General features: G+C 33.6%; 2 protein-coding genes and 2 pseudogenes across 3 annotated transcripts; 2 read left to right on the top strand and 2 right to left on the bottom strand.

Annotated features, from left to right (window-relative positions):
- Positions 1-3,465: 3,465 nt before the first annotated feature.
- Positions 3,466-6,930, top strand: LOC142546072 (nucleosome assembly protein 1;2-like). Of its 2 annotated transcripts, XM_075653577.1 has the most exons (12): positions 3,466-3,660; positions 3,748-3,791; positions 3,926-4,009; positions 4,426-4,518; positions 4,593-4,680; positions 4,754-4,815; positions 4,913-5,097; positions 5,198-5,375; positions 5,453-5,496; positions 6,111-6,306; positions 6,417-6,434; positions 6,535-6,930. In XM_075653577.1, exons 1-12 carry the CDS (start codon positions 3,612-3,614, stop codon positions 6,601-6,603), a joined length of 1,110 nt encoding a protein of 369 aa, XP_075509692.1. In that variant the 5' UTR covers positions 3,466-3,611; the 3' UTR covers positions 6,604-6,930. The 2 variants fall into 2 exon arrangements, with proteins under 2 accessions (XP_075509692.1, XP_075509693.1); XM_075653578.1 differs by lacking the exon at positions 6,417-6,434.
- A 2,789-nt stretch (positions 6,931-9,719) lies between these two features.
- On the top strand, positions 9,720-12,732 carry LOC142546073 (uncharacterized; annotated as a pseudogene).
- A 104-nt stretch (positions 12,733-12,836) lies between these two features.
- LOC142547839 (CRM-domain containing factor CFM3, chloroplastic/mitochondrial-like) lies at positions 12,837-17,664 on the bottom strand (annotated as a pseudogene).
- A 2,847-nt stretch (positions 17,665-20,511) lies between these two features.
- LOC142544679 (cytokinin dehydrogenase 3-like) lies at positions 20,512-24,460 on the bottom strand. Its single transcript, XM_075651715.1, has 5 exons — positions 23,803-24,460; positions 22,382-22,509; positions 21,863-22,132; positions 21,279-21,532; positions 20,512-20,949 (listed from the first exon to the last, which is right to left on the bottom strand). The coding sequence occupies exons 1-5, from the start codon at positions 24,392-24,394 to the stop codon at positions 20,655-20,657; spliced, it is 1,539 nt and encodes a 512-aa protein (XP_075507830.1). The 5' UTR covers positions 24,395-24,460; the 3' UTR covers positions 20,512-20,654.
- Positions 24,461-24,812: the final 352 nt, after the last annotated feature.

Here is a 24,812-nt window from a genome sequence, read left to right on the forward strand (position 1 = left end):
GATGCGTGTGTTCTCGAGTGTTGGATAAACATGCTAGTTATGTTTCGGAGCCAGTAAAATTGGCTATAGAATAAGAGTAATATATGGCTTTGTTCTTCCTAGTTAAAATTACATACTATCGATACATTCCGTTACTTAATGAGTGTTTGCAATTGCTAAAAAATGTTATTGTCGACTTTCAGCTTTACAAATACCATGATTTTGTGTAAGTTTTGGACGTTGATGTCGCGTCTACAAAAATAATACTTGTAAAAAGTTAATATATGATCGCTCATTTATCAAATACTACTCACCTCTGATTTTCATATTTTTTTCTTATTTTTCGATAATATATAAATCTAATCACTTTTAAAAAATATATAATATTTCACAGACATTACTAGTGGTAAACCTAGATAGGAGTTCCTCTTGTAGAAACTTGTTGATCTAGTTGCAATCGAGCAAGGGTGATGTACTCCTGCTATGATAATCGACGTTCTTGGCAATTAATCTTTGAATATCGGTTAATTCATTATTTCGAGAGTGGCACTGCAAACTTCAAAAAAAATTAAAATTAAAATATTATATTTCGATTTATTTTCAAAATATTCGGTTTGTTTTTTTTTTTTCTTGGATTCGACATTATAATAAGCACACGTATTGTTCTCACGTACATACGGGAAATAATATAAATTAATCATATATATACAATAGATATATAATAAAATAAAATTATATATAAAATATGATAACACAATATTTTAAACAATAGGAAGGATGGGATTTCCCCACCTTTTTTTTAACAAACAACCATTAACTTTCTTATGTCGCCAAATTTGGGATCCAATTCTAAACATAGACAATAGTTTATAAGATTAAACAAGTTCCCTGCCATCCATTCAAATGAATAGTTTCTCTTTTTGTTGTATTAACAAATCTCCATTTCACAATATTTTGTTGTGGACTCTTAACACTAGTAAGAATACTTTTTTAAAAAGAATTGGGTTTACCTGGTGCTCGGTCTGATCGAGTTATAATCGGGTATTTTTATCTATCCTATTAGTTGGATTTTCGATTAAAAATATATGAACACTACACATGCCTATTCCTACTAAAAATTCAATTAGTTTGGTTTTCGGAAATTATATTTCTCGCATTTAGTGTTAGCTAAATTGCTAATAACAGAATTATAGAAGCAAACTCGTAAAGACAAAGCTGACAAAGCAGTATGTTGGATTTCCGATTAAAAATATATGAACCCTACACATGCCTACTCCACTTATAGAACTAAGCTCGTAAAGATAAAGCTGACAAAACATTAAACTTGAAAGTATGAGTATCGTGTATCTAAGAACAAAACAAAATCAAGGTCTGTAGCAATTATAGTTTTCTTAAAAAAGAATCGTCTCATCCGGTGACCTATAGCGATGTTGCAAAAATCATCACACTAGCGAACGAAATAGTACATAAACTTTATAAGTAGAGCGCTCAGAAATAGAAGCAGTATGCGCAGGTAGCAAGCACAAGGCAGAATGCATGAACTGATAGATGTGTTTTCAAGTCAAGCATTTTCTAATTCAAATCGGGCTCATAGTTTGCAATCATGCGTCGATATACGTGAAAAATAGGCTCTTGACCAATCATTCTTACATTTTTATAAAGTATAACGTAATATAAGCTCTTATATACAACTTTAATTTTCGAACAAACCTATCATTCCTTGATTTCCATTCACACACATGGAAAACCCATCAATACACACAATTCAATATATATTATATATATAATCCAACATTTAGTAAATATCAAATTAAATTGGTGTTTCTACGTGTAAAATTTCCAAAGCAAACAAGATATCCTACTAGTGTGATGCAAAGAGTGGTGCGTTGTCTGAAAATTGGGCAAAAACAGGAAAATGCATTGAGGAGGTACGGCCCCTTCAGTTATATTTGCCATTTGTAATAATACCTTGCCCTGAGTCACTGATTTGGGCCCACATTGTAAATTTTAGGCAGAACCCTTGAACTTCTTGAAATTCCTCTGTGACCCAAAATCGAGGCAGAGCTTAGATTCCTCAGTTTCTCGAGTATGAGTAAATGTTTGTACATATGTGTGTATGTGAGAAATATTTTCTTGGATTCGAACTTACAGTATTAGACATTTTTGCAAGAAAGTAAAATTGTTAAAGAAATTTCGAGAGAGTTAGAGTAATATATTTTGTTGATATGAAAATTAAATTCCTTTTTTTTTTTGGCATTTTATTTTCTTTTTAAAATTGTGAGTTACTCTGATACCGAATTGATTTGGAGATTTATCAAATTAAAAACAATAAATCAGACAGAAAAATTCAAAGGGATTTTATTAATTGAGAGAGAGCTGAAACTCAGCCATTTAACATCCAATAAGTAATTTAAGATGCAAAATTAAACCAATAAAGTTCGAAATTAATCAATAAAAATCAGGGGAACTGATTTCACCATAATTATAACTAATTTATCTTCTTTTTAAAATGTTATTAATTCAAATTCAAGAGTTCACTTAAGGATATTCGGTGGGTTTAGTAACTTCGAAGTCCAAGTTATTTGATGAAAACACAAATTTGATAAGTTTTAAGACAAATTTAAATTCAAAACATGTCAACTTATGAAACTAAAATTACAATATTTTTTTTATTTATCGCGGACTTTTGTGTCAACTGTAAGCGCTTTTCTTGTTTTGATCGTAACCTCGGCTATCCAACAGCCAACCGAATGAGTCCATCTAACGATATAAAATATAAAAACGTAGAATCAATCAAAATTACAAAAATATCCTCTAATATTTTGCTGTGCTCTTCCACAATAATAATAAATATATAGATAATGAATTTAATATATTTTTTTATTAAAGTGATCAAATATTACACAAATTCATATTAAACATCTCACGATTTATCATGTGCAATACTATTACTAATACAAATAAGTATTTATTAAAATAAAATCAAGTTGTAAAAATCATCTCATGAAAAATATTTATGGCTTTGATAATTATAATAAATTTACAATTTTTATGATTGTTAAATAAATGTACACTCAAAACCAAAAAAAAATCAAGATAGAGAAAATAGTAGAGTCCTATTTTAAAATTTTTAAAAAGTTTATTATTGGGTTAGATTTCTAAAAATTATTATTTTTATATTTTTGTGGATTAATTTTTTGAAAAAATAATATTAAAATGTAACATATTTTATTTAAAAATTATCTACTTTTGGATCAAAATGATCCTTAATGTCAGGAAGAAAGCATCTCGAGAATCGGGCTGGGTTGGGTCAGATATCAAATAGACAGAGCTCTTTAGACACAAAATCGCGAAAGGCCCCATAAAACACGGATATATTAAAGCCCAATGAGTCGGAGAACAGAGAAGATCCAAACGCGGCCTTAGCTTACACGTATAAACAGTATACGTGCTAGGTTTTGGTGAAGGATTTATTTATTTATTTTTATTGTTTATATATATTTATATTTATTCTCCCGTTTTGGTGTAATCCCCTCTCCCTCTCCCTCTCCCGCACACAGCTCGCTCTGTCGCCCTACTTCACCTCCCCCGCAGGGGTTTTTCTTTCTCCGATTTAGGGTTTTTGGTCCAAAATGAGCGACACCAACAAGGACGCCTTCAACGTCGCCGATCTCGATGCCGGTAATTCTCCGACGCGAAACCCTAACTATTGTTTTCTGTTGCGTTTGATTTGATTTTAATTTAATTGGGTGATTTGATGTTTTGTAGCTTTGAACGCGGAGGGAAGGGCTGACCTTGTTAATGTTCTCAAGGTTACTGTTTTTTAAATTTTTTTTACTTGTGTCGCTTATTCATTTGGTGGGTTTATTTGTTTAAGTTTTGGACTGATGCAACGCTGCTAAATTGATGCGTTTTTGTATTTTTTAATTTGCATAACAAACTTCAGGATCTTGCCGGTAAGCACTCGGATGTGCTTGAGAATCTTTCCCCCAGTGTCAGAAAACGCGTGGACGTGCTAAGGGAAATTCAGGTTTGCCCTCTTCTACAGTTGCATCTTTATGTTAGCCCGAGATCAAGATGGAATTCGTATTGCAGCTGTTTGATGTTGGAAAAAAATTGATTTTTATGGCAGAAGTGTGGTTAGTTAAACTATTATTAGAATTATGTTTGTATTAGATTAATCGATTCGAATGTTCAATATTTGGCTTGTTTCAGTTTTCAGTTCATTGGTGTATGTCCAATACCGGTCCTTATTCTTGTTATATTCTCATATTGAAGTTGAACTCGTGGATGTGAACCTGTTTTATGGTCAAAAGCTGATTGGTTACTTTTAGCGGCTGTGAATTGTTGATATGTTAGGAATGGATAGAAATTTATGCTGCCATTCTATGTGGCTGTCAAACCATTTTTTTTGGGTTAAATATTGTTCTTGTCGCATGTTCTCAGACCCGACACAATGAGTTAGAGGCAAAATATTTTGAGGAAAGAGCAGCTCTTGAATCTAAATATCAAAAGCTGTATCAGCCACTCTATGTTGAGGTGTGAATACTTTTTTTTATCTGTTCATTTATCTTTGTTTATTGTTTTCATTTCACTCATTTAAATATCCGCAGAGGTACGAAATTGTAAACGGTGTTGTTGAGGTTGGAGGTGGCACAATTGATACAGAACCAGCAAAATATGCAGACAAAGCGGGCGAAGGTTGTTTTGACATCTATTCAAAAAATTAAACACCGGAATCCCCGTTTTCCTAAAATCTTATGAAATTATGCAGAAAAAGGAGTTCCTGATTTCTGGCTGACTGCGATGAAGAATAATGAAGTGCTCGCTGAAGAGGTAGGTTGTTTCAGAAAACCACTGTTCATTCTCTCTGTATCTTAGTCACATTTTTTCATTTCTTTTATATTTGTTATTGTGTTGATATTGGTGACAGATTTCTGAGCGTGATGAAGGAGCCCTCAAATTTCTCCAAGATATAAAGTGGTCCAGAGTGGATAATCCAAAAGGGTTCAAGCTTGAATTTTTTTTTGATACTAATCCGTTCTTCAAGAACTCTGTTCTAACTAAGACTTATCACATGATTGATGAAGATGAGCCTATTCTGGAGAAAGCAATCGGGTAATTATTTATGCTCCACCACTGATGTGCTGGCCTGTCCTACGGGGATGTTTTTAAACAGTTAGTGTAAGTCCTATTCAATTTTCATGATGCATTGTAGGGCGGAGATAGAATGGTATCCTGGGAAATGTTTGACACAAAAGATTCTGAAAAAGAAGCCTAAGAAAGGGTCCAAAAATGCCAAACCAATTACTAAAACTGAACAGTGTGAAAGTTTCTTCAACTTCTTTAGTCCACCTCAAGTCCCTGAAGAGGATGAAGACATTGATGAAGATGCTGTAAGAATTGAGTGTTTTGTTTTGTAGTTTGCTTACTGAGTGAATTTATTTTTTAATATTCTGTGTGTTTTTGACAGGCTGAAGAACTCCAAAATCTTATGGAACAAGATTATGACATTGGGTGAGTTTAAGATAATATCCTTTTGCATCATTTTGACTGGGTTGCTTTAAGTAACCCAAGCCCTCTAATGGCTAGATAGATGTGATTTTCAGGAAATTGGGTAGTTAAATAACTACCTTTGGAAATTGTTTTGTGGTTGGATGGTTTAAGATTGGCGATTTACAGTTTTTATTTTTTACCTAATTGTCTGATTGAAACTTCTATAAAATTGCTCATAAATTTTAAAGATTAATAATTTTCCATTAAAATATGGAATTTAAAGATTTGAAATTTAATGAAACTCAATGTTTGAAGTACCGATCAATGAAAGGGGAACCAGCTAAGAGATATTTAATTCCTTTTTCCTTTCTTTTCTCCCTTGTTTCTCTAGATATAAGTGGTTCTTATGGTGTACATTGTTTTATTGCCTGGATTTCAAACGGAGAGGGGAGCTTTCCTAATTCTGATGTTAAAAAAAGAAATTTTGGTTCCTATTTTGTTTTTGTAGACATGTTACGGTGTTCTGGCGATGGTTCTTTTAATCATTACTCATTCGTCACACTTGTCTCGTTAAATTTTTATTTATACCTCCTTAAAAAAGCCTCTCTTTGAAAATGTGTTGTGAATTTGTGTAGGTCAACTATTAGGGACAAAATTATTCCCCATGCAGTGTCATGGTTTACCGGTGAGGCTGCTCAGGATGAGTATGACAATCTTGATGAAGAAGATGACGATCTTGATGAGGAAGATGACGAAGATGAAGACGAAGATGAAGAAGATGAGGAAGACGAGGATGATGAAGAGGAAGATGAGAAGACGACCCGGAAAAAGGTAATATAGCATTTATTCTTACACCCAAGTGGCGTCTGATAAAATTTATTCCCCCCAAAATCTAGTTTTTGAGTGATTGATAATTTTGTTCTATTGTTTCCAATTTACAGTCATCTGCAGCACGTAAGGTGTGATTCTTTACTCACCTCACACTAATAAAAAAAATTTCAATTCTTTTCCATACGTTGCAAATAAATCCTGATAATTTATTGATCTGATAACTTACAGAAGAGTGGAAGGCCGCCTGCTAGCGATGCACAGCAAGGTGAGAGGCCTCCCGAATGCAAACAACAGTAGCTGTTGAACTGTGTCTTATCAGAATTCCATATTGTCGTGGCTTCGAATTGTGTGGGATCATGCCAGAGTTTGTTTTCTCACCATAGATTTACGCTCTTACGAGCAGCCTTGAGAGTCTATCCCTCAATTTTATTTGGATCAGCTGAAAACTGATCTTTTTTGTTCACTTTTATTATTATTCTGTGAGGTAATGATCAAGTAGTGGAGGTGTCTCGTGGCTTGCCAACTGCTTGTGCATGAAGACTGAAGCATAAAGCTCTTATAGTTTTGTATTAATGATGGTTGAAGTTCCTTTTTGAATTTCAATGATTACATTGTTTGTTTCGAGTGTGGTAGGCAGTCGTCAAGGTAAGCTCGGGGCCTTGGGAAACTTGCTCGTTTTCGAACTTTATGTCCATTTTCCAATTTTACAAATATTTTAAAAAATCTGTGGATCAAAATTGTATTTCTACAAACTTGAAATACAAGTACACTGGTCATCATTTGTAGAAATAAAACACTAAATCATTTTATTTTAATTTTTCCAATCAAAATCCGCACGACTTAGATTGTGTTTACTTGTGGTGAATGATGTGAGATAACGATGGTTTGGTATATCGAAATTCTTTGCTTAACCCATGTATCATATAGAAATTTTTGATAAAAGAAAAATTAATCAATATTATATGTAAAATGAATACATTGAGATCTCTAAATACTGAAATTTTAATACTGTACAAGTAGCATATCAATTATGCCAAATATTTGTAGTATACTCAGATGTCTATACATTATCATTGTTATATATTTCATTTGAAAAAAAAAACATGTTTGCTACAAAAACTTAGACAAAGCTGTGTTAATGCTTTAAAAATTGGTCATTTTTTTTTTATGTTTGAGTTGATGAATTTTAAATGTATTTTTGCTGTTCAGATAAATAATATCATAAACTTCAAACTCATCTTTTATATGTTTAAATAATATTTTATATTTGTTAATTACGATGAATAAAACTATATTATATGGTCACCAAAACTTTAGACGAAATTTTATTATTTTTAAAAACTGCTCACTTTTTGAGTTGATGAATTTCAAATTTATTTTGCTGTTTAGCGAATTAACGTCATAAACTTCAAATTCACATTTACATATTTATATAGTTATTTAAGGTTAATTAAGATAGATTTCAAGTTCACACAATAATGACGTCATTTGAAATTTATTCTACTTTGTATTATGAATACATAAATAAATAAGGTGTTGTCGTGTTGATTTAAGATTTGACATATTGTTTGATTCTAAATAATAAAAATATAATTGAAATTCATGAATTTCAAATCTATCCGTCCAAGTGCAACATTTTTTTGAGTATTTTTACCTTGGTTTTTTTATTATATAATTTCATTACTTAAAAGTATTAAATATATATTTTTTAATTTATAAATATCGCTTAAGCAAATAACAAAATTTCATATCGATATCATACCGACAATTTAGATATCGATATCATATCGTACCAATTTTTTTGTATTTTTTATGGCAACTTCATTGTACCGAAAACTTCGATATTTCTCAATCCTAATTAATCTTAATTACTACAATTTTTTTCGTACAAGTTTGTATTTGAGCATAATTTTTAGTCCTAGTAAAGATAAAAATCTAATGATGGGTATAAATGAAGAAAATGATAAAACTCCTGATATACTTTCCATTTGTGGCTCCTATGATCGAGTAAATTCAAGTGTAGAGAACATTTTCAGCAGTTTGTGAACAACCATGGTGGAAGTTGATGTGAGGTAACATCCAGAAATGAGTGCCTTCCATCAAGGGATTTGCTGCACTGCATCACCAATCTTGATTCGTCATGCTGACATTACGACGATAACTCCATGCTTGATCTAATGGTTCAATTTTAATTTGAGATCATTTCTTGTTCTATCATCTAATTAACTGTTAGTTTTTATAGAAAAGTGTGTCAGCTCTAACACAGTATTCTGCTGCACTATTGATCTAGCTTGCCTGTAAAATCGTTCTTTAACATGGATCAAGTCCAAAATTCCCATAAACTTAAGAAAGGGTTCAAGTTCAAATCAGTACCCGATTAATTTGGGTCAGACTACCGATTTTTGATGTTTGGTTGGTGATCGGGTCGAATCCCAGTGTTCATCTGAATTTTATAAATTTAAAATTTAAAATATAAAAACCCAAACCCGGATCCGAATTTTGGTCCAGTGTAAATACATCTGAGTTGTGTCAGTATATCCCAACAGATATGCTTTCAAATTCTTTCAATTTATAATTCGAAAACTTGAGGGTAGTGACAAATATTTACATCAGCCTCCCTACGTCATAGTTTTTTTAAGATGAAGTCTTCTTATATTTCATCCACATAAAATAATGTCAGATTGTGGGGACAACAAGCCGCCTATTTTGAATAATAATCAATTTGTTTTTCTTAAAAAAATAATAATTAAAACACATACTTAAGGATATCACGTTATGTACAAAAATTTGTGTGAGACGATCTTATGGGTCGTATTTTGTGAGACGATCTCACAGATCGTATTTTGTGAGACAGATCTCTTATTTGGGTCATCCATGAAAAAGTATTATTTTTTATACTAAGAATATTACTTTTTTTTTGTGAATATCGGTAGAGTTGACCCATCTCACATATAAAGATTCGTGATATCGTCTCACAAGTATATTTCATTTAAATAAATACTAATATAATTGTTATCATGCCAATTTTTTTATTAATTATGTTTGTATTTAATTTTGAAAGTAATATACATAAAGTGGAAGAAAAGGACACGTTTAGTATTAGATTTTAGTCAATCTAATATCCATTTTTTATTTATTTATGAATAACCAAAGTTGTTTTTACTTTTTATTCATAATAGAAAATATTTTGATCTCCAAATATCCACTGTTTTGTTTATTTACTTATTAAAAAAAACCAAAAGAATTATAATAAAAACTATAGCAATATTACTGAGGAATAGATTAATATATTCCTCACATAATCTTTTAAATACACTTTCATGAAGAATATGAATTTTAAAAATTATTTAAAACTTAGAAAATAAATAATAAAATATTAATTTTTACGTGTAATATTTGGCTTCCTCGTTGGTTTACCGAGGACTACACTATCCACTTAACTTTCATGTGATTTTCTGATTCCATTGACTCAGTTTGAACTTGAACCGATCAAAGTTTGAAAATTGTTGCATATTTGATTCCCCATTTATAGATATAATCGCTTATCAGTGTTCAACAGGCACACTTAATTTTCTTCTTGATCGCAAGCAGATATATCATCAAATTGAGCAAAAACCCAGGTGAAATTTACCTTTTTTTGCATCTATAGTTCAGTGTTTTCATGAGATTTCAACGTAAGAAAAGTAGTTTTTTAGTTTAAAATTTTGATTTTTTGGGCCCATTTCTTCAGTATATATGTGTGATCGTCTTAATTTCTTGTTTTTAAAGTTCTGTTGTTGGAACATTATCCATGGAGATTTTGTCAAGTACGTTTCGAGGTGTGGAAGATTTATCCTACCTTGTGGAACTGCCATGAAAAGATCAAAGGTCCAGATTTATACACGTATACACTTGGTTCACTAATTTCTTTAAAATCAATTGCCAGATCCTGCCCTGCCCACAGGTAGTGTTGAACCTTCTCGAGGTGTGAGGTGAGACGAAAGAGTGTGAAAATTCAAGTGCCGCGTGTATACAACACACACTAATCCCACCAGCTCCACTTGCCGGCCCACGCAAGAAATTCTTGAGTCTGTCAAAGGAAGACTTATCGTCTTACCTTTTCGCATGAATCTTGCAAGAGAGTGAAAAACCGAGGGCAAAATTAAGTTCAAGAATTTTGCACGGGAAAAGTGTGTTTTGGATGTTGGATTTTAGTTCAAAAAGTTGAAACTTGAAGTTCTTCCATGGAGTAAATTTGAAAGCGGCTCGACCGTATTCTGTCGGATGGCTTTGACTTATAAAACCCGAAGGCTAAATTAAATGAACAAAAAAAAGTAGAGTATGAACCAAACAATGTCTAAGCATGATCTTGTGATTTTGCTATTTGCATAATCTTCGAACTTTGAGGTCACAACGAGTACGTAGTTTCTTGATTCCTTCATCCGTATCCTGAGGTTACAGGATCTTGATTCTTTCGGATTCGAACAGCTATGCAGTATAAAATAGAAATCAAGAACAAGAATGGCGAAAAACTCGTGGGGGTGCTGCATGAAACTGGATCTAATGAGATCGTAGTTGTGTGCCATGGTCTACGATGCACCAAGGTCAGTTAGCTAGCTCCTTCACATACAAGCACCATTTTTCATTCACCAAAATCATGCATGTTTTATATTCAACTGTTCTATTCTGGTTCCACCTCATTGCGTACTCTTAAATCTTGAAGAAACAAATGGAGTTTATGATGGAAACATTGAAATCATTAAGACGGCTGAGTCTATGTCACACTTCGAGTAACACTCTACATATGTTCTAATGCATCATGTTCAATTGAAATCGAATGGATTCAACATATATTTATTCAGAATTCAAATAATTAAAACATGTGTCCTCATACACCCTACTACGCAACTGCCGATCTCTCGTTAAAACCTTTTTGCGCTGCAGTTTATATGTTGCAGGGGAATCAAAGTCACTCACTACATGTGAAACAGAATTCGAAAAACTTATTTCAAGTAAACTGCTGTACCTATGAAAACATTGTCTGCATCGTGATCCACGCTGTTTTTTATGCATTTCTCTGTATACCTTTCCTCCTATCAGTACACTTCCGTAAGGGGTTGGCTGGTTTGCTTGGCTAGAAAGGAAATCTGTTATACAAGATTAAATTGCTGAGAATGCTTCACGTAACAAATAGCTTACTGGATTAGTTACCATGTCAATGTTATGTGCTTAACTAAGTTTCATAATCCATACGCAGGAACAACAGATTATAAGGAACATTTCCATGGCATTAGAAAATGCAGGGATTAAGTGTGTTTCGATTTGATTTCTCTGGCAACGGGTAAGCTTTTACGAGTTCTCGCTATCAAACTAGAGCCTAAAAAAATCAGAAGAACGTAGAGTTTTTCAAGATTATAGTTATGAGGTTTTTTTTTTGCTCTCTGTTTCCTGTCATTGCTTCATAGCATGTTAATATGTTCTTCAACGATTTACCATTTTTCGGTTTATATTTATGATTTCATCTCCAGAGAAAGCCAAGGTTTGTTTCAGTTCGGTTACCACAGAGAGGTTGAAGATATACGAACAGTGACTGAGTACTTTGGTGCTGAAAAACGCGCTATACTTGCGATTCTTGGACATAGTAAAGGTGCCCCAACATCTTTATTGATCAGAGTTTTCATTTTGCACCATTATTCCTTCGGCTTGCAAAAGAACATCATGCCACTTAGTTTTCTAAAATAAACGTCTTGAATCTTTGTTTATTTCTTCAACAATATTGTTGCAGGTGGTGGTGATGTACTCATTTATGCATCTAAATATCATGATATTGAAGCAGTGGTAAATGTTTCCGGCCGCTACCACCTTGACAGAGGCCTTAAAGAGATTCTGGGTGCTGATTTTGAGGAGCGAATCAAGAAACATGGATATATTGATCTTGAAAAAGGAGAAACGGTGGGAGTTAAACGAGTCACCAGGGAAAGTTTGATGGAGCGACTTAATACAAATATGCACGATGTTTGCCTCTCAATAGATAAAAGTTGCAGGTTTTGATTGATGCTCAGTTAACTGCATTAATTTGCCTATGCGACTTCATTTCGTGTTCTCGAACTGAGTATTTTTTCTGTTTTGTAACGTGAGCTAAGTTTGGCACAAATTATTCAGGGTGTTCACGATCCACGGGTCTCGTGATACAGTTGTCAAGCGAGATGATGCAGAGGAGTTCAACAAGATTATACCAAACCACAGACTACACATCATAAAAGGAGCTAATCATGGCTACACTAAACATCAAGATGAATTAGCTTCAACCATTGTACATTATATGCAAGAATATCTGCAGCTACGCAAAGATAAATGAGGTTTAGTCTTATGCTGACAGGATGAACCTTATATGGATGTAATGGTATAAATTCTGCATCATTTGTGTAAGTAACATCCTTTAGATAATCAATTTAGTTTTATGTGGAATCGGAGAGAAAGTACATATCTGAATTTCAACCAAGGAAAATGGCTGAGGCCTTGATATCTTGAAAAATTTGTACTGCTCAGACAAGGTTTTAAATAAATGGTTTAGACCATCTACGAAAGTCCAGGCATTACACAGAAAGTAAACAACAGATTCCACGGTTTATTTAGTCTAAAAACGTACTCCCTAGGAACAACCTCCCGCATTTTGATTTCCCGCAAAATTTTATTGGCAATGGAATAAAGAAATTTTGACTTCAATGAAGAATGCAAAGAGAATTTTTGGCTTACTATACAACGCCATGTGATTGCTTTCCAGAATCTGCGCCTATAAAATAATATAGAACACGTGTTCTTCCACATTTTTGTGTTCGTTTTTCCTTTTCCAAAGGTCCTCATTCAACTATTCTTGCTCTATAAAAGTATCAACCTTATTGGTGGAGACCTGCAGATTACTGCACCGATCCTCTTCAGTATTTCTGTACTTCTTGCTCTCATGCTTGTGACAATGGGCTCGTTGGTCTCGTGAAATAAAAGCAGAAACTTCAACAGGCAATGATAGGAAGAAAGAAAAAAGTGATTTCTTACTGTGATTGCTTTAATGCACTTGGGAAGAAAGAAAAAAGTAAAAATCTCAACAAAAATTCTTCTAGAAAGTAGAAAAAATAAATGAAAATAAAGCAAAGGTGAAGCAATCAACTATCAATCAGAACTAGGCAAAATTTCCAAAGCAGAGATAAGATTACCTCTATGACTGAAACGCGATTTGCATGTTCAATGTTGCAGATGAATCAGACGCAGCGTCCAAGCTTAAATCGAAGTTCTCTGAATCGTTTTCATTTGCAGTTTTCGTATCTTCCTGTGAGTTCAGTTTGCATTCAGTGTTTAATCAAATATCATCGTGTTTTAGTTTTGTTCTGATAGAATAATTATACTCACATGTTACTAGTTCATCCTTCAGCTTTTCGATGTTTTCTTCCAGTTCCAAAATGTGGTGTTTAAGAGCCTGCAAATATTTGAAAGAAAGGTATGTAACCAATAAAAACACACAACTTGTTTATGACACAACGCTTCATCTTCTAGTTGATGGTCAACAAGGCATTACCTCGCGTCTCTGAAGTTCAATAGCACGAGCTAATGCTTGCCTTTTGTTAAAAGATTTTTCAGCCTAAATGCAGAAGGCTGCTGATAATTCTTTCCACGATAGACTATTATAGCATAGCCTTTGGTAAGTTTTTCTACAGATACCAACACCCAACCACTTTCGGCTTCAAGAGAAACTGCAATATGCTTGACTAGTGGAATTTCTTTTCTACAAATACAAGCACAACCACTTTCGGCTTCAAGAGAAACTGCAATATGCTTGACCAGTGGAAATTTTTTCCCATCTACAATAATCTTCACCAGCTCCCTATACTTCCAGCGTAAGTGCATATTTTCAGCAGTGCCGTCAAAAATTTCCGGCTTCCCCAAAAGGAAAACAAAAAAATAAGGTCCCGATTTAAACAATGAGCCAGCAACACGGTATGATGCAGCTGTTACCCAGAAGCAGGTAAGGTTCCATGCTCAAACCAATCTTACTAAATAAAAACCTTTCCTAATCAGTTAATGTTTCCAGATCAGTTGGCAGGTTTGCCGGTGCTTGATTTTCTAGAACCTTTTGCAAGGATTTCTCAGCCTTCTTGATCTTATGCTTTGCCTGCACCAGATATGGTAATGGTAACTTTTGATCAAACTTGAATGTGCTCAAACTTGGTACATTTATCATTTGTTTTTAATATCAAAACATTAAAATGCTAGCTTCCTCTGAAGAGTGTTGACTAAAGAGGCATGTCTCGAAACAGCTGTGTCTCTCATCATCTTCTCTATTTCTTCATTGTTTGGTTGGTTTCCCCAGCGTGAGGTTGCTGCAACTGTCTCTGCAAGGGTACCTGTAACTAATGGCTGCTTGGGCTTTCTGACATTTGAATCAGTTAATAGAGCAGCTCTATGCTGGGTATGCTCTTCCTCATCCTGTCGAAATGCCGTAATTTTTTCGGCCTCAACTAGTGCATTTGAAACACCAGGAAACAGCAATCATTACCTCTGTAAAAGACGATGTAGTCTTTGTTCCTGGAAAGTAGCATTCCTCCGGTCAATATCTACATACATGATAAGGTAGGTATAGCTCATTAACTAAATCTGTTTCATCGTTAATAATAATTTTCTGCATGATCAAACTGTTGCACAATTTATCAAATGGTACAGTACAGAAAGGTTTTTATCAATAAAATCAGCGACCAATATAATGAAGAGAAAACAGTAGAGATACGCTATAAATGAAGTAAACCAAACCGAGACCTGTACGAAGTACAATGTCCTTAAAACAGATTCGTCCCCTCCTGTATGTGCTTCGAGGATCGTCTTGGACGTCTGTTTCCCAGGATACAACGGAACAACCAGCAAAGGCTTAGCACGAGACACTACTACGGCGAACTGAAAACGTACCTTTACTTTATCACCGAGATTTAACGGAGGTCAAATGAAAAGCTAACAATATGAAATGCAAGAGAATACTTGAAAGAGAAAAGATTTTTATGTACATGAAACGAGGAAATGAACACACTATTTATAAGTCCCAAAATGCACACCAAGAGTCATGCAAGATTAATAACTCAATTAATTTTCCCATTAACTCAAGAACACGAAGATTCAAAACTCTTCAACTAACTCAAGAATGTGGAGAGCCAAAAGACACTCCCATGTTCATGAGACATAATTTTTATTCAACCTCTAAATTTGATTAAAATTTCCAACACAAACATCCTTCTAGCACAGCATATCACAACCAAAAGAATCATAAAAAACCATCATAGCTCTTTTTCTTCTTTTTTGTGTGTGTGGTTATTTTGTTATATTTTCAGGAAAATTAGTGGGAATGAACTGTATAATTGGTAGCCATGTGCAGCGTACATAGCTAACATGTTAAATGATCCAGACCTTGAGCTCTTCAGCCATCCTTTCATTGGAAGTATTATGAACACCACGCTTGATGGCTATCTTTGCAATAGCACTCTTTTTCCACAAGTTCACCAGAGACATATCAAGACCTTGCAATTCTCTGTTTCTTCCTAAACAATGAAGCAAAATAGAGAAACTCAATACAAAGATTATATCGTTGTATGTATTAGAAAATAAAGGTAATTGTTATCGCACGCACCAAGCGCAAAATGTGGAGGCAGTATTCTTGCAGTTCTACGCAAATATGTCATTTCTCTCTCTCAGATCTTGTCTAGTCCCATGAAGAAGTTTAAAAGGAGGCTTGTATCGAGGAACAACAGCTGGGAGTCAATCCGCATCAACTGGAAGTGGTTCACGACCAGACCAATCTATGAACCTCGGACCAAGCTCATCTAAAAGACAGTTGAGCTCATCTAATGCCATTTCTTCCTCATTGGATGTATTTTTCGAATAATTTGAAGCATCAGCTTCGGAGGATTCTGTGGCTCGACTAACATGCTTCACACTGATGCTTTGAGGAGAGTCTTTTACCTAAATCTTCAGAAGTGCCCGATGCTCGAATGTGAGCTTCGATGTGTTTACCCTATGACTTTATACAATCGAGCTCATAAGTCATTCCTCTATATACCACCACCAAAATCCCTGATCTCCATATTATCAAACCTCCGGTTTTTTTCTGTGACAGATAACACAACACAACACAAACTTCGAAGATTAAACACTATATAACTCCCGATGGTTAATATGATTCGGTAAATGAATCTAATGAATGTCAGAATAATTAAATCAAGATTGTTTATTTGTTCTATCAACGAAATGTACTCGATTATAGCAACTAACCTCAAGCACTTCATGTGTTCTCTTCATGTTAATAGAAAGCGGCCCTTCAAATTTTAACTTGACCACCTCTTCATTCTTCCACTTCTCATGGATAGCATCCACAAATGCCTGGGTCACGCCAGCTGCACCGACTTTCATTCTCTCCACCATCCTCAGTGCCACATTTTTAAGCCTCTTCAACTCATTATCCGGTAGAAATCTCTCTGATAGCTCTGTATTACACTTCCTTAACTTCTCCCCTCTATCCAAATTTTCATCAGCTCCCATTTCCCATGGTAATCTATTTAAACCATTAGCAGCATCAGAACGTCCCGTGATGCCTATCTCTCGAGTAAGAGGCGATGAATCCTTCTTAAAAGTGGCAGCTTCACTGTCCTCATCACCCGAAAACTTATTTTTCTCCGAGTATGTAAATGGAAACTCATCGAATTTGCCACAATTTTCTTCAAATTGCCATCGAACGTAACTTCCTCTTCTAAATCCCCATACTCTTGAACAAAACTAATCAAAGATTCCTAACTTTGACACTGGCCCTTTTTATAACCCTTCCCTTTAAATTTTCTGTTGCCTTCAAATTCATTAATTTTCCCCGAATTTTCCCTCCCACGAACCCATGGAACCAAAAATGAATTGCTTTTTACAGCAGAACCAGAACCACCAACCGACTCAACTACTTGAACTCCTGTTTCTAAAGAAACAGCCTCGAAAAAACGTAACCTCTGTGCATGAAATCCTTGATTTTGACTACCACTTTCTTCTACTTCCCAAGGATAACTCTGTCTCAAAGAAGGCATTTTGAGGGACCATTTGCCTTGAATTTGATCAATAAAATTCGGCCTAGACTTCCTCATCTTCCTTGTGGAGAGATTCTCTTCTTGGGTTTCATCATCCTTGAGCTGAACTGGCAACAAGAAATCCTAAGCTTACGCGAATCAAACCGTTTTAAAGAACGGATTTCTGGATTAAATATAAGAAAAAAGGACATTTCGAAGGGAAATTTGATCGTGAAGACGATGATAAAAAATTCAAACGCGCGGGTGGGAGTTCCACGGCGATATAGAAACTGCCACCATGGAGGAGTGGTCAGCTAAACTCGGCTCGCATCTGTAAGTTGGACCGTAGACCAAATGGTAAAAAGTAAAAACCTGCAACTTGGACCGGTTTGAAAAAGATCGGCCCATACTAGTTAACTTTAATTTAACTATTATATAAAAAGAGTAAAAATTGCAATTTTCCCCAATTTGCGATTTTTTTTTTTAATTCATGTGGTCAAATTTAAATTTTAGTCTTTTAAGTAATTCTTGTCTTTTTTTTTTACACATGTCAAAAATTATTAAAATTACAAAAAACAGGTAATGGATTTCTAGGAGATCAAAATGGGCTTGTTCCAGAAAAGTGTCCAAATCCTCGTTCCAATATTTTTTCAAATACACAATAATGACTTGATTGATGACTACATATACATGGAAGCTTCATGCATATGACAGACATTTTGAAGTGTTATTATATGCATATTTGCGTAAAATATTCGTGTGCTCATTTGAATTTTAAAAAATGAACATATCAAATGATAATCCAAATGTTTATACACACGAGTAGTTATAGCATAGACAAATCCGCAAAGCAAAAACTAAACGTGGAACGTAACTTTCATTAATATGCTTTTGCATGATATATGAAGTCAGATATGAGAAAAATCACAGACTCATGACTTGCAATAATTTTCATTAGCATCATATCTATCTTACAATTGTATCGAAAAAAAGAAAATTCTATTTTACAATTTAGACTCTTTCATTCAATGCAAATCATATTTTATTTTGATTTAAAATGATGGAAGTATAAAAGGCTACTGGATCGTTGCCACATCAATAACGTATTTGTAAAAAAAAAAATTATGATGTAAATCGAATTCAAAATTTAGATTAAAATTTTTATTACATTTGGAAGTGAAATTTGAACCAAATATATAAATAAAACAAACAATTGATGAAATGTGGTCCAAAAATTATTCCACTCCCCAAAAATGAACAGATACATAAAATCTATCAAGAAGCCGTAGCATAGGAACAGTCCCATCATTGATGTTAACACGAAATCTAGTTTAAAAGATTTGCACACTTAGTACATCATATGTGTCTAACAATGAGAAACCTAAGTACAACTAGGGGTGGACCAGATAAGGTAATATTTTCGATATTTTATTTACTCGAGAATTGACATATTGGCCATCGATTACTGCCTGGGATAATTTTCTCTTCACTCCAAAGATTTTTGTAATCCATACATCATTTAATATTATATATATTGTTGCGAAATTAATTTATTGATTCAAATAAATTATTTTGTTCTAATAATATTAAAATACAATATTGTTTGAAAAGTGGGAATTATATCAAGAGTATGTCTTTCTTGAGACGGTCTCACAAATCTTTATATGTGAGACGGGTCAACTATACTGATATTCACAATAAAAAATAATACTCTTAGCATAAAAAGTAATATTTTTTCATGGATGAACCAAATAAGATATATGTCTCATAAAATACGACCCGTGGGACCGTTTCACACAAGTTTTTGCCTCCGAGTAGGTCTCTTGTGAGACGGTATCACGAATCTATATTGTGAGACGGATCAACCCTACCGATATTTATAATAAAAAGTAATATTCTTAGCACAAAGAGTAATATTTTTTTATGAATGACCCAAATAAAAAATCTGTCTCACAAAATACGACATGCAAAACTGTCTCAAATAAATTTTTGTCTTTTATTACATGCAGAAACTTTCCATTAAATCATATAATTTAGAAGCAACAAAAATTTACTACATAAAAAAAAAAAGCACAATAAATTTGTACATGATGCCAGCTAGCAAAGAGGATACACAGTTTGATTCACCAACCGACAAAATCTATTTAGCCGTCTGCTGATGAAATATTAACCAATCAAAGCGACACAATCATTAACATGACAAATTTTAATGAAACACTATTGCTTTTTAACAAACACATATTATATATATATAAAAAACAATATTAAATTAATTTAATGTTGGCAGCTACGAAGTTTTCCAATGAATGAGAGATTATTTTATCTTTTTTTGCATAAAATGTAAGGAACATATAATTAGGGGTTGTCGCCATTTTCTCTCTATGTGATCAACATCATCATAATCTAGAATATTATTCGAATCAAGCATACCGAATTATGAATCATTATGCATGGAATATATGGTCTAAAAATGTATCAAAAGTAATATGAACTTAGAACTTATCTTTTTGCCCAAAAAAGGGTTTTTTTTAGTGTCAAAAAAGGTATTCGAATTATGACCTCAAAACAACAAGGTTCAATGGGGATAAGGATCAATTATTCACTTATTTCCTTGATTCACCAACCAAAACATACAATAGAAGTTAGAGTTTTAACCAGAGAGGGAAATTTTGGGACAAAAATAAATAACGTTTTCTCTGGTTACATCATATAAGTGTGTATTTATTAGGAAAAATAACTTTTTTTTTCCACTAACTTGTTCAGTTTTGGTTTTGGTCCATTATGTTTTCAAAGTTTGGTTTCAGTACGCTAGCTTTTAGTCCAATTGGTGACTGTGCAAGGAAGAAGAGTCAACAATTAACGATATCACATCAGAATTTTTCAGTGTCAAATCATTATTTTCTTGTATCACTTCGACACTCCAACAAAATAATAATGAAATCCAAAAATCAAAATTTGAAAATTTAGCAGGCAAAAATCCAAAATAACTAAATTAGTGAACCGAAAACATTGTATTAGGTGATGGGAAAAGATTTGGTCCTTTAGTTGATTAATTTTTTTTTTTGGATCTTAGTACAATAATTTGGCAACTTTTGTATTTTTAGTTGATCAAAGTACATTTCAACCATTATACAAAATTCAACAATTATTTGAATAAAGAAAATAGAAAAAAAATTGAAACGATCATTTATTGTAGACATGTAATTATAAAAATCGTCCTTCTGGGATGGAATATCAAATAACTATATTTTACAAATTTCTAGCCCTCTTGAGAGAATAATTACCCCAGAATCAAATGGAATTAAAAATTCTTTGTCCCGGTGACAATATCATTCTCGGATCAAACTTTGTTTTCATTTCTTGAAAAGAATCCCATTTGGAGCCGAAATGTTTAACCCAATCTTCCTTGGATTTGTAATGTGGAAGATACTGCTTAATCTTGATTCCACTCTTTTCACAAAATTCAAGTATCTCATTATTTAATTTTTCATAAATCTCCACTTCATCAGGCACACATGAATGAAGTAACCCCAGAGTGTAGAAAATTTCCTCTTCCGGTATAACGGCAGACGTCCTATCATCCCATCTGAAGAAAAAAATAAAAATAAATTAAAACGAAAAAGAGAAAAAAGGACCCTCTACGTAAATTTGCATGAGTTTTATTTTGTCCATCTAATAATCAAGATTTCTCGACTATGCTGAAATTAATGACATCGGATATTGTTGATATTTATTGATATATAAAGCACCAACTCTTCGATCCATAAAAAAGCTATTTATTACACTAGAACCTAAATAAAGTTTAAACAGGCAAAAACTGACATTTTCAATTTTACGATTTTTCCTACAAAAATGTTATTTTAACGTATTAAAAAAAAGTATATTAGATTTGAAAGAAATAGAAAAATCTTGTACTTGATTCTGTTAAAAGGGTAGAAAAGGATGGGTCCTGAGGTGGTGTGGTTATGTCTCCTTATGATGTGGGCAAAGACAGCATCATTGAAATCCAAAATGGTTGACTTGGGTACGAACAGATTCAGCCATGGATGAGCTTCCGAGTTGTGATTGTCTCCGATCGCAACTCTGCTCAGAAAATCAATCACCGGCACGTCTTTCTTGAATATGAAACCGGAAACGAATTCCAAATCTTTTCCCATAGTTTCGAGTTCCTGAGAGTTAAATGAACAACCACCACAGCGAACAAAATGACAAAATTGTTAAATTAGCTGCATGCATGTTGACAAAACAGTACCCCGGTCCCCAAAACAAGTACGACTATTCGATCTAATTACATTAACTGTGATATCAATTGTAAGATTAAATACACATTATATACGAGCAGAGAAACTTGCAAGTTGTAACCAGTAATATATGTACGATATTACAATAAATGAGGGGTGTTAATAATTTATGAAAATTTCTTAACATGACAATAATCGTATGTAAAAAAGAAAACTAAATCTATAGGCACTAATGCATACATACATGTGTGTGCATACCTCATCAATGGTGTTTGCGGTGAGATCATCATAATATTTGACGACTTCGATGGAGTAGAGGAGACCTTGGTTGCTCTTCAATAAAGAACTGATTTTGGATTGATTTAAGGAAGAGTAAAAGGAAGATCTCCAGTTATTTGGAGGGCTATTGTCCGTAATAAGAGAACCTTCCACATAATCTGGGCCATTAATGTTACCCGAGGAGATTAAATATTCTTGATCTCTTGTGAATTTTGAGAAATCATTATAAATCAATCTCACCCATTTGGCCTAACAAAAAGAGAAAAAGGAAAACATATATATAGTTATAACGCTTGCCAGAAAATATTGGTTCCATCTCAAAAATCCAAAATCCGGTTTTGAAATCCCCCATCAGAGACGAGCGAAATATAATTTTTGTTTTTCGGATGAGTAAAAATTACTATTTCATGCATGTGTATCGATAATTAGTTTCAATATTATTATAAATTTAATTGAGTCCATAAAATATGAAGATCCAATGAATTTTTATGTGCTTACTCTTGATGGAGCTTTATGTAGTAGAATTCTTGCCCTGACAATAATGCCAAATTGTCCTAGACCACCTAGGACAGCAAAAAATAACTCAGAATTCATGTCCTTAGAGCAAGTCATGAACTCCCCTGTACCTGAATCAAATACATATATGAAATAAAGACCTTTGGTCAGTTAGCATGGCCAAAACAAGGGACGAAAATACACGATTTCATACGTTGATTATATCGAACTTTTAAAGAAAATCGTGAATAAAATTTCAATTTTTTTCCTTATAATATGACGGGGGAGACAATTTTCCGGCCACCATATCATCATCATATTAAAAGTGCATGGAAAAAAGTAAATCACATGCATGCAAAAAATGCATGAAGAAAGATTCTTCCATTCACATGATAAATCACTCAGACTGACTACAAACTCATCAGTCCAAAAACCAAATACCTTTTGTGACTTTGTACCTAACACATGTAACCATATTCCTAGACAATTTTAATCCTTAAAAGCTACTTTAAATGATATACAAAATTAGAAATTTTGGCTACAAATAATCATGAAGATCTTATCAAGAATCTCAGAAAAAATTAGAAAATGAGTAATTAATGATGGATGTTTATTTTTCTGTTTCTTTATTCAATATAAAATATGCAAATTTCCTAAGTATTTCTCCACATGTATATTCATTAGCGAGCTACAAAGTTGATCAGCACGAAATTAAACGTTAAAATAGAGTGTTTAATTATTTAAAAACCAATCTCTTAAAATACAAATTTAATTTTTTCTCATCAAATCTTGTCCATCATCACTTTGCTAGATCCGGGGGTAACTCTCTCCCTAGCACTGTATCAATCAATTGGCCCACTTAACATTCTTATAAACCAAAAAAAAGTGCAGAAAGCAACAATTCAAAGTGTGTATACGTAGTTTTGATATGTACGTTATCCATTAACTGTGTCCATCTCTGTGTCCATTAATAACACTTATTTATTGGATGTGATAAACATATCAAAATTTTATATGTAATAGTTAAATTTCCTTTCATTTAAGGCCATATAGATTGATAGATTGCTGAGCATTATATATATATATATATATATATATATATATAAAGTATATATTAGGTCAGCCTCAGTATGACTTTATGTCAAATTATAATATATACGTGCGGTTTATAATTATAATTGTGATTGCATGCAATTAACTCAAAAAAAGTGGTAATTTAATAATTCTTGATTACGAAATTTATAACTTGTTATTTCACCTTTTTTTATGGAATACTTACTGGCGACTATTATGTATCCATTAATCTATAGATACAACGTATATATTGCACATATCACGCGTGACTTTCCTAGTAAATGAACATAAATTTACCTGCCCCGTTAAAAATATAACATAAAACGACATCAAAATAAAATTATTTTTACCTGTAATAACATCAAGTTCATGCACGTTGCTGATCTGAGGACCATGTAAGAACGACTGCCCACTGATTCCGCCATTCGAGAGTGTTCCTCCAACGGTTAAGTACAGATAATCAGTCCAAGAAACCGGCGCAAGCCCGTGTTCTAGCGTCGTCTTCAACACATCAATCCAGGTTTGCTCACCCCCGACGTCTGCGAAAAACCCTAACGCGGGGTTCCACGAGACCCTAACTCGGATCCCGTTTCCAGCCAGTGAAGCCATTTCCACCACCACCCCGTCACCAGCCATCGCTTGCCCTCTCACAGAGTGGCCCCGCCCTCTGGCGGCGATGGAGAAGGGAGTCGATAGGTTGTTCGATAGCTTGATGAGACTGATCACTTCATCGACGGTGGAAGGATAGAAAACCGCAGACGGGGTTTCTTGGACGAGGTTCCCGTAGTCTGCAGAGGCTATTGAGGTGGATCCGAGGTCTGTTCGAAGAATTTTTCCGATGTTTTGTCGCAGGATTTCATCTGGTAGTGCTGTAGCCCATGGAACAACGATGAAGAAGGTGATGAAGTAGGAAGCCAACATCGGAGAATGGTTAGCTGCCATTTTCGAGTAGCTGTAATGGAGATGGAGGTTGATTTTTAATTTACAAGGGAATTGCGTGGAAATGGAGAGGGTATTTATAGAGAAGAAAAGGTTGCATGGAAGAAGGTGAGGTGAATCGTGGGGTCTGAGGATAAAAATCTTGGACATGTGATGCATGAATTCATATCAAAGATACGAAAGGACAAGACTTTAATATGCTCCTTTTGTTGCCTATGTTGCAGGTGAATTCGAATTACTTCACGTTATAGTATCTATCATCTCATAAAAACTGTTAATATTTACGTAACACCTACACATTATATTAATATATTTATTCTCTTATGTTCCTTTTAACAATAATTATTTTTGAATTTCGACTGTCCACTCATTTATCTTTACTTTTATTATACATTAAATAAATATAATTTCAAATTTATTT

This window comes from Primulina tabacum, chromosome 5 (genome assembly GCF_025594145.1).
Source record: "Primulina tabacum isolate GXHZ01 chromosome 5, ASM2559414v2, whole genome shotgun sequence".
In the NCBI taxonomy this organism is placed as follows: Eukaryota; Viridiplantae; Streptophyta; class Magnoliopsida; order Lamiales; family Gesneriaceae; genus Primulina; species Primulina tabacum.

Coding starts and splice junctions, on each gene's coding strand:
- LOC142546072 (XM_075653577.1), top strand. CDS start 3,612: ATGAGCGACACCAACAAGGACGCCTTCAACGTCGCCGATCTCGATGCC. Junction 3,661..3,747: donor CGTCGCCGATCTCGATGCCG/GTAATTCTCCGA, acceptor GATGTTTTGTAG/CTTTGAACGCGGAGGGAAGG. Junction 4,816..4,912: donor ATGAAGTGCTCGCTGAAGAG/GTAGGTTGTTTC, acceptor TATTGGTGACAG/ATTTCTGAGCGTGATGAAGG.
- LOC142544679 (XM_075651715.1), bottom strand. CDS start 24,394: ATGGCAGCTAACCATTCTCCGATGTTGGCTTCCTACTTCATCACCTTC. Junction 22,510..23,802: donor TGAACTTGATGTTATTACAG/GTAAAAATAATT, acceptor TATTTGATTCAG/GTACAGGGGAGTTCATGACT. Junction 22,133..22,381: donor TACATAAAGCTCCATCAAGA/GTAAGCACATAA, acceptor TCTTTTTGTTAG/GCCAAATGGGTGAGATTGAT.